This window comes from Mesocricetus auratus, unplaced genomic scaffold (assembly GCF_017639785.1).
Source record: "Mesocricetus auratus isolate SY011 unplaced genomic scaffold, BCM_Maur_2.0 Super-Scaffold_100025, whole genome shotgun sequence".
In the NCBI taxonomy this organism is placed as follows: Eukaryota; Metazoa; Chordata; class Mammalia; order Rodentia; family Cricetidae; genus Mesocricetus; species Mesocricetus auratus.
In genome coordinates this window covers 3,784,205-3,793,926 of record NW_024429206.1, presented here as the reverse complement: position 1 = coordinate 3,793,926, position 9,722 = coordinate 3,784,205, and the positions used below count along the sequence as shown (strand labels likewise).

Sequence of the window (9,722 nt, the reverse complement as noted above, 5' to 3'; positions counted from 1 at the left end):
TCACATGCGTCTTGCTGTGATGGAAACTATGGGCCAACATGAATCCTCCCTAGCTCATGCTAGGTATCATAACAACACAAAAGTCAGCCTGCTTCCAAAATCCACATCCCCAGGACACCGCATGCCATGTCCTCCCTAAGCCTCACAGCTTATCCCAAGAAGTCAGGCAAGGTGTGTGTAAAAGGGAGTTATAAGATATTTACAGCATATAGAAGGACACCCCATCAGGTGTGGACAAACTTCTCAGCCCTCACTAAATTGTTCTTGGCCCAGCTGGCTGCAGAGCATCTAGGCACCTCATCATACAGTAAACCCAGCAGGCCAGAGCTAAAAGGTGGGCCCTTGGCACCTCCAGCAAGGACTCCTGAGAGAAGTGGTCTGCAATACCATGTGGGCATGGAGGGAGCCTTGGGGAACACCGCCCAGAGGGGCTGCTGGACAAGGTCAGTGTTTCCTTGCCTCGTCTCCCACAAAACCCTGGGTACAAGAGCTGAGCTGAAAGCCTTATTTGTGCTGCCATACACCCTTGTGGCGAGAATTACTCAAGTGCCCGCAAACTTTACCAGAAGAGACGTCCCCACATTGATCTTTCTGGACCCTGCCTTTTCCTTTACTCTTCCTGCGGGATCATGGGAACTCAGCAGTGCCCTTGGCAACACAGGTATGTTTTCCAGTGTTACCTGTCACTCACTCATGAAGAACAGAAAGAATCATGTTCACTACGTGTGAAGTAAGGCACAGACAGCAGCCTGTTTACTTTATTCAAATAATTGATTTCTTTTCTCTGTGAAACTGAGTAGGACTACAGGATGAAGGAAAGCCCATATATTAAACTCTTAAATAAATCCTTTGAGTTCAGAGCCTGGGTCAAGGAGACAAACTGGTCACTGGTCTTGTCCCAGGAAATGAGGCCACCAAAGGGGCTTGTCCATCAGGGAAGATAGCAAATTCAATTCTTTAAAAAAAAGTTCTCAAGGAGAAAAAAATAGAAAATTCCTAAGTTTCTGAAGCTGAAGTAGTTTCCTCCTCCATGTCCACCCTGAAGCATCCAAAGGCAGAGGTTCCAAGTCCGTTTCCATGGAGACGAAGACTCCACCTCTGTGGACCAATGGCACGACTGAGGAAGCAATCAATGTGCTTGGGTTAGTCCGACTTCCGTGTACACATGATGTCGACTCAGACATCTGAGCCCTGCAGAGACTGAAAAGGGGAGGTGGTGTCAGCCTGGGGCGATGCTGAAATAGAGCACCTCTGTTTATTTAATTTTCTACCCCCACCCCCATTTTTGAGACAGAGTCTCACTGCACAACACTGGCTGTAGTGGAATTCCATATACAGGCGAGGATGGCACAGAGCTCACGAGACCCAGCCACCCCTGCCTCCCCAGTGATGGGATTAAAGGTGTGAGCCACCACATACAACTTATTTTACTGTTAGTGTGTCTATGCACATGTGGGTGCAGGTACCAACAGAGGAGGATACGGGTCTTTATCCATTCCTAGGAGTGCACAGGTGTTATAGATACAGATGTACATTCATACATTCCAGATGGCTGGGGAGAATCTAAATTTGAAACCGGCTCTTGAGTTCTCACCTACATTTTAATCTGGTCTCAAAAATCCTCCCTAATTTACAAAGACTAAATGAGGCCAGGCCTGTCTTCCCAACAATTCAGAGGCTGAGGCAGGAAGGTCACAGGTTGAAGGTCCGTCGAGGCTACAGAGTGAGTCCAAGCCCACCCTGGGCAGCTTAATGAGAACCCGTCTCAAAAAGTAAGAGGCCTGTGGTAGAGGGTGTGTCTGCACTGCCAGGCCTAAGGTTCAATGCATAAAGCTCTGGTTTCCACGGCCCCACAACCCCCAAAACTATGTGTTAAATGCAATGAGTTTCAGCCAATCCATACCAGGGTGGCTGGTGGGCCCTGCATGTGGCATCTCATTTAGATGGTCCATCAGGATTGAGCTGGCTTTGGAAATGGGCTGGCCTAGGGTTCTAACAGATTTGCAGTCAGCCGGGGAGCAGTTTCCTCTTCCAGACTGGATTCTTTTCTTTGGAATAAATCCTTCAGAACACCTGCCGAGGGAACTCTGACAGTCACAGAGACTGGATGCCCCCAGCTCAAAATCCCTATCCCTACCTCTTAGCAAAATAAAATCCCTCCAAAAGAGCCAAGCCTGAAAATGGCACCGGAGGAAGTCAGCCAGTGACTGTGTGACATGGAAGGCCATGGGGTTCTCTACACAGTGGTGGAGCTGTGTCCCTAGTATCCTATACACAAAGCCCCAACGCCTCAGGTACTCTTCTTTAGAAGAATCCCACGATGGCTGCTGAGGACATTCATTGCTTTGAGCCAAGGCTGGGTCTGTTACCGAGGCAGTTTGACTGACTCCACTAGGTATCCATGGGGCTTAGGATCCCAGACTCCATGGTCCTTCCTGCTCCTCCACAGACTAAGCCTCCATTCTATAAATAGCTCCCTAGTCAGTCACCATGGAAACGAGATGGGGCTGGATCTGCCCACCTTAGTGGACACATCTGAGAGAAGGTTGAAAGGATGGGCACTTCAGCCAGGGCTGGCAGCCTCGGAGAGGCAGCAGGAATGCTCACCCGGAAATCACGAACTTCCCAGGTGTGGTGAGGTGCTGTTCTGGTTCACCTGGAGGGAGACAGGCAGATGAAGGGGTCAAGTGGGGATGCTGGGGGGGGTTCCTTTTTCCTTTTAGGTGGTCCAGTCCTAGTCCCATTGGTGAGTCATGGAGCCACCAGGAAACCTGTCTCACACACACACACACACACACACTCACTCACACACACAAACACACACACACACACACACAAAGTGTGCTCAGGACATGGTGACTGCAGCTGTGTCCCCAGGTTCTCCCAGGTGACAGAGGCATCATCTTGTGTTGTGTCCATCTGCTCCACCCTCTCAGGCCTCCACCCCCAGTGCTGGTCCAGTCCTAAGAGAACACGTTTCTTCTCCTCATGTAGGACATCTTGTAAGATACTGGGAAAACTAGAACCCTTGGAAGGGAGCAGTTGCGCCAGTTTGGGCAGGTATATCAGTATACATAATTTAGTCATCCAAAAGGGTCACAATCCCACCCAACAGACAGAGAAATCCCACAGACAATGGGCATACCGTGGAAGCACAGTCAGCATAAAAATGTACATAGCGGGCCAAGAAGGCAACAGCAAAAAGCCGCTGCCCCTGAACTCAGACACTAATAGTTTGACCTTTAAAACAATGACTGCCATAAGGTGGCCCACACAGGTGGTACAGCAAACAGTGACTGAGACTCACTGAGAGACTGTTTCAAAATCATAAGGCAGCAAGGGTGTGTGTGTGTGTGTGTGTGTATGGACAGAGATTGAGGAAGATGCCTGGTATTCACATCTGGTTTCCCAATGAACGTGTAAACATGTGTAAGCACGTACCACCACACTTACAAAAATAAACATGTACACAAGGTCACCCATCTCAGGACCATCTCATCATTTGAAAGACAGTAATTGAGCTCCCAGAGGAGCACAGGTCCATGCTGATGAAGGTGCAAGCTGTACCTGTCCCGACATTGTGTGCACCGCCCCTCAGGGATAGCTAGTTCAAGGATGGTGGGTCCAGCTATGGGAGGCATGGGGAAACGTGGCTCATGGCCACTTGGTCACATGCCCCATGACCCTGTAGCTCTCATTTCCTGATACAGAAGAAAAACTTGGTCACATGCCCCATGACCCGTAGCTCTCATTTCCTGATACAGAAAAAAAGTGTGTCTGAGGATGTGCTTGACAATTGTCACCTTAGTAGGGTGGGGTTTAACTTAGAGACATGAAGTTCTCACAGACAAGGGGTAGGACAGCTCAGGGAAAGTACTCCTGAGATTGGCTTCGGCTAGATGAGTCACTAAGAAACACCCCCGCCCCCACCCAGCCCTACCCAAGTTTATGATGGGTGTTACCCATCCATTATTCATCCACCCACCTACCCACCCACCCACCCACCCACCCATCCATTCATCCATCTATGCATTCATCATCCATCATCTACCTATCCATCATCCATCCATCCATCCATCCATCCATCCATCCATCCATCCATCCATCCATCCATGCATCCATCATCCATACAGGGCAAAGTAAAGCAGACATGGACCAACTCTGAGCTGGGGTCCAGTCAGGAAAACAAAAAGCAGAATTCCCCCTCTGATCTTTCTAACCTGAAAATATCCTTTCAGATTGGCTGGCGTTTTATAGTCTCCTTTCAAGACCTAGGAAAGAAGGTAAGTGTCATGGTGGCAGAAATGGGCAGAGAGCAAAGTCCAGGTCGTCACTGACACATCTATCCAACCACCCAGTCACCCCTCTGGTTCTCCACCCAGCCACCTGTCAGCCACACATTTCTCTCCCGCGCCCCTCCTTTCATCTATGTACCCTATCAATCCACCCGTCTATCCATCATTCCATTTCTCCACCACAGATCCATCAGTCTGTCTATCACACACCCGTCTGTCTGTCCGTCCATCTTCCCTCAGCAACATTTACTAAGAGTCTCTGATTCTAGCTACTCGGGACACTGTCAATTAGGCGCCTGGAGTTCTTGTTCTCCTGCATCATCTGTACCGGACAGGGCACAGATGGTAAACAGGAAGCAATACACACAAACCGTCACAGACATGCGAAGCCATGGAGCATGCCAGGAGGGTGGGGAAGCAAAGGGTTGGAAGTGACGGGGGAAGGGGGGGTTCTGCATCCATGTGACCACAGAGGTGAGGTGCAGCAAAGGATAAGACTGCGGACTTGAGGGTGTGGGTAACACCCTGACAGTGTCACCTGTTGCTGTCAACAGGAGTCAAATGGGACCCAGCTGTGCAACTTTATACCCATCAATGCAAATATCTTTTGGGTCAAAGTTTTCAAACCCCTGTGCATTTCTACATACAGCCTCAGTGTGGCCTAGCTCCTGTCTCTGGCCACCTGTGACTGGCTGCCACAATAGCCAACCACATGGGCACAATCTCACGAGTGCAGTTCTCATCACTGAATCACTGAGGCCCAGGGCACTCCAGCACCTACACCTGTCCACCGGCTCCCACACGGCTTTTCCTCAGAGGTGTCCTCTCACAGCAGAGGCTGAACACCATGAAGACCAAGCCAGGGCCTTCGCCAAGACCAGACATCCAAGGATGAAATGTCTCTGGTTCTCTGGGGTAAAATTAGGTACTGTTTTATCTCTAACAAAAAGAAGGTCCGAAGAGTTGATCAAACACCAGCCAGCATTCACTGGAATTCCTGCTTTATACAACAGAGTCTGGTCTCTCCCTGGGAGCTTTGGGTCCAGCACTGTACATCCCTGCAGCACACACACACCACAAAAAAGGATGGAACCTCAGCAAGGCTTCCTGTCACTGCTGTGGCCCCTTCTAGATGCCCAGAACTGGACTTCTGTCACTCTGAGGGCTCTGCTTTCAAATCTAGAATAGTATTATTACTTAGGATGGAACCCAGAGCCTCACGCATGCTGGGTAAGGGTTCTATCACTGTGCCACACCCAGCCTATTTTTATTTTTAATTGACACAAGCTCACTACCCACATTTATGCTCGACAACACGTGGTCTGTCAAGGTCAAGTGAAGCCTCTGTAGGGAAAGGAATATAAACTATGGGAATGGAGTTTGAAGAATAATTTTTGTAAGAATTAATTAATAATACTTACAATAAAAATGGACACAATCACAGCCTCACTGAGAACACCCAGGCTGCCACTGTGCAGGGGTGCTGTGTCTATGTAAGTGCTGAGACATTAGGGCTGGAATGTGGCTCAGTGGTAGATCACTTGCCTGGCATGGTCCTGGGACCATCCCCAGCACTGCACACAAAGAAGACGAGAAATGAATAAGAACTGAAGAGGCAGCAAAGACTTCTTTGGGCTACCTGGGAATTGTAATGCATGCCTGGAGTTGTAGTTACTCAAGAGGCTAAGGCAGGAGGATAGCTTGAGCCCAGGAATTGGGCACACAGCAAGAGCACGTCTTAGACAAACACACAAACGAAGAAACGAAACAAAACAAAAACGCTGATGTGGTGGTTGTGGAGAAGCACATCTACGTATTTCCAACAGCTCAGGAGACAAGCAAGGCAGAAGCACAGTTTGGAGGCTGGCCTGCACTGCGCCGGGAGACTCTCTCCAACAGCAAGCAGATGGCTGCCCTCAGAGGTGTGCGGTGATGCTGTGAGAAACACGTTCGGGCATCCACTGCCACATGGGTATTAGAGTGTCTCTGCACCCCTGCACAGGCTCTGCACACCCCAAACACATAACTGCACCAGTGGGTGGTGCATTGCTCTTGGATGACCCAACAGCTAACTGATCAAGGACAATGTGTCAGCTTCATTACGTCCCACGGCACACCGGAACTGTAACCTCGAGGGCACTTGTGTGGGTGTTCAGATATGGACCCCAAGCACTCAAAGAAGCTGGATAACACTAAGTAGACTTGACCATGAGCTATGAGCTCTTCTTATAAAATGCCTTGTCAAAGTCACTTCCCTTAAGTATCTTCAGCACAGAAATTTCAACAGCTCCTGGTTCTGGTGTGTGAGAAATCAACACGATAACTTATGGGGTGACAACATGGTCCATTCTGTTTTTCTTTCTCTTCTTCTCTCTCTCTCTCTCTCTCTCTCTCTCTCTCTCTCTCTCTCTCTCTCTCTCTCTCTCTCTCTCTCTCTCTCTCTCTCTCTCTCTCTCTCTCTTTGTTTTTTGTTTTTTTTTTTTGTTTTTTTGCTTTTTGAGACAGGGTTTCTCTATGTGGTTTTGGAGCCTGTTCCGGAACTCGTTCTGTAGACCAGTCTGGCCTCGAACTCACAGAGATCCTCCTGCCTCTGTCTCCTGAATGCTGGGATTAAAGGCGTATGCCACCACCACCCGGTGGTCCATTCTTTAAGTATGTTTTCTCTCAAGACTTGAAGGGCTCTGCACACAGGAAAAAGAGCCAGGGAGACAGGAAAGACAAGTAAGCCCTGAGATAAACAGATTCACCATGGGAGGCGACAGGGAAAGGAGGACATCTGTTGACCCTGAGCTTTCTTTAGGCCCAAGCCAAAGCGGAAACACTTGCACTGGTGCTGCTAAGTGCGTCATGCAGAACATCGATGCTCAGGAGCCCCGAGACTGGACTACATATCCCGCTAAGGCCTGTGCTCACACTCCTGTGTGCGACACGCACTCACCCGGTGTGTGTTGTTGATGACAATCGGATCAGGGTTCCCATAGTTGGGCGGGTTTGCGTACGGGTCATAGCCAAGCCGAGCCAGCATGGGGGCGATCTGTGCCATGTCCCTCACCACGTCCCCAGGGATGTGGCCGGTCCACCTGGAGAGTGCTTCCAAGTTCACGGGTTTGATGACCTGGTCTGTGGACCGCTCGATCCTGGGGAGAGAGGACAGTCTCATCAGGTTGGGGAACACTCCCTGTTCTGTGGTTATGGAGCAGCAGGAAGGTTGGACAGCCTGCCCCAACAGTTGTGAGCCAGGGCCCTGGGCATCATGGGAGCTGCACACACCAGGAAGCAGAACTGTGTGCTGGTGAAGCAGATGCGGCCTCCTTCAAGTGTATGTATGTGTATGCGTGTTTGCACATGCACACATACATGTGCATGTCTATTCATGTGTGCAGTATATGTGGAAGCCAAATGTTGATCTCCCTAATCACTTCTTCACCTTGCTTTTGGGCAGTCTCCTCCCAACCTCGCTGTGCTGGCTAGGGTGGGTGGCCAGTGAGCCTCTACCTCTTTGGACTCACATGAGTCCCTTGCAACCGCATGTGGCTTTTTTGTGAGTGCCGGGGAAGCTGAATTCAGCCATTACGCTTGCACAGCGAGCATTTTACAGCCCCTGGCCCTCTTTCGTTGTTTTCCAGTTTATTTACTTATTTATTTTTATGATGTGTGTATGTGGGGAGGGGCACTGCCATGATGCCATGATGCATGCGTGGAAGTCAGAGGACAGCCCTGTGGAGTTGCTTCTCTCTTTAAGTAGGTTCTGGGGATCAAACGCAGTTTATGGGCTTACACGGCAAGCCCCTCTACTTACTGAGCCATCTTGCCAGCCCAGTCTGTGTTTCTTAAAAATAACTTGCTATACTACAACTAACATGAGCAATTTGTCCTTGAAGAAAGAAAGCTTCAACTTCTAAGGCTAAGGCTGAAAGCCCCTGTGGACCCCAGCTTCTTATAGGTGCCCGGGCCTTTGGCGTCGAGTTTGAGAGCAAAGGCTTTCCTCAGATCGTCTGTGCTTTTCCACAGCACAAGGCTACAGGAGACGAGAGACCCATCTGGTGCAAGACTCTGCCTTCAGTCACCCAATTCCCAAACCTTTCCCCACTACACGGAAGGATGCTGAAACTCAGAGAGGCACAGACACTTGCCTAAAGTAGCACAGCTCAAGAAGGGCAGACTTGATCTGCCGCTTGGAGCCTGGGAGGAGCTGTGGGGCCCCACTCACTTGGACAAGGAGACGCCCCCAGGCTTGCCAATGAGGTCCTCATGGTGCAGGACTGTGTCACTCCAGGCGATGCCCAGGAAGTCCAGGATGCGCTTGAGTGAGCGTCGGGGGTGCAGCACCAACTGTTCATAGTACACAGGCAGGCATTTGTCCCTGCCCACTTCCATGCACTGTGCATACATCACCTCGATGGCCTTGTTCCATTTAGTAAGACAGTCTCGGTAGCTACTGAGGTCAAAGCCTGCGATGGTGACCTTGCGAGTGATCATGGAGTGCACGGAGGCCCGGCCGTCGCGCACCATTAGCAGGAATTTGGAGTTGGGGAACAGGCGTGCCAGGTAGACGGAGGACTTGAGTGTGAAGGGGTCCTTGTTACACAGCACTCGCGCTGGCTCGCCATGCTTGGCGATCACCTCCAGGATGAAGGCCTGCATGGCAGCGTCCAGCACCTCATCCGTCACGCCTGCCTCGTCCAGCCGCAGCTTCTCCCGGCCAGACTTTGACCAGGCCTGCCGCATAGCCAGCACACGCGGGATGATGCGTGTCTCCTCCCCACAGCGCACTTCAGGGTGCGCATCCAGCATGGCCCGCATGAGGGTGGTGCCGCTGCGAGGCACGCCGCCCACGAAGATGAGCGGCATGGCCTTGCCGTAGCGATACTCCACCTGGTTGGCACCAAGCATCACCAGTTCCTCCTGCTCTGGCCGCATCCTCCGTGCGTTCCGCTTGCCTCCGAGCACCGCCCGGCACTCCAACACTTGCTGCCCGAGCTGCAGAGCCAGCACCAGGGCCAGTGCGCAGCCAGCGGCCAGCAACACCTTGCGTACTGACAGGCGCATGCCCAGCCAGGGGCACAGGCCCAGGCAGGGGGCCCGCCTCATCGACGGGTCAGCAGGTCCACCTGGCATGCATCTGTGGAGAGAGGGACAGTGTCAGCAGCCCCATCAGGACACAAACTAGACGCTGGGGTGAACAAGCTCAGTGACATATAGGTAAAAGCATCTACCTGGTGCCCCTCCCCCCACCCCCTGCCCCACCCCTGGGACTACTATGGCCTCAAAAGCCTCAGGTAGACAGCAAGACTCAATCCTCCACCACCATGGCTGTGGTGGCTTGGTCAGTCAATCAGCTGGCCGGCTGATAACAAAGGGCGGCGATGGTGGTTATTATTAAAATGCTGGAAACACCAGCACACGCCTGTATGCCACTTATGTGGG

General features: G+C 51.2%; 1 protein-coding gene across 4 annotated transcripts in view; it reads right to left on the bottom strand.

Annotated features, from left to right (window-relative positions):
• Positions 1 to 726: 726 nt before the first annotated feature.
• The window catches only part of Tpst2 (tyrosylprotein sulfotransferase 2), a 36,287-nt gene continuing 27,291 nt past the window's right edge, over positions 727 to 9,722 (bottom strand). For 2 of the 4 annotated variants that reach the window (XM_013119803.3, XM_021232319.2), the window contains 5 exons: positions 8,506 to 9,417; positions 7,234 to 7,432; positions 4,221 to 4,271; positions 2,608 to 2,656; positions 727 to 1,200 (listed from right to left, as the gene is read on the bottom strand). In XM_013119803.3, the coding sequence (XP_012975257.1) occupies positions 2,615 to 2,656; positions 4,221 to 4,271; positions 7,234 to 7,432; positions 8,506 to 9,413 (1,200 nt within the window). In that variant the 5' untranslated portion in view covers positions 9,414 to 9,417 and the 3' untranslated portion in view covers positions 727 to 1,200; positions 2,608 to 2,614. Of the gene's footprint in view, positions 1,201 to 2,521; positions 2,657 to 4,220; positions 4,272 to 7,233; positions 7,433 to 8,505; positions 9,418 to 9,722 lie in introns of all 4 variants that reach the window. The other 2 variants (XR_005870962.1, XM_040731292.1) reach the window with 2 other exon arrangements.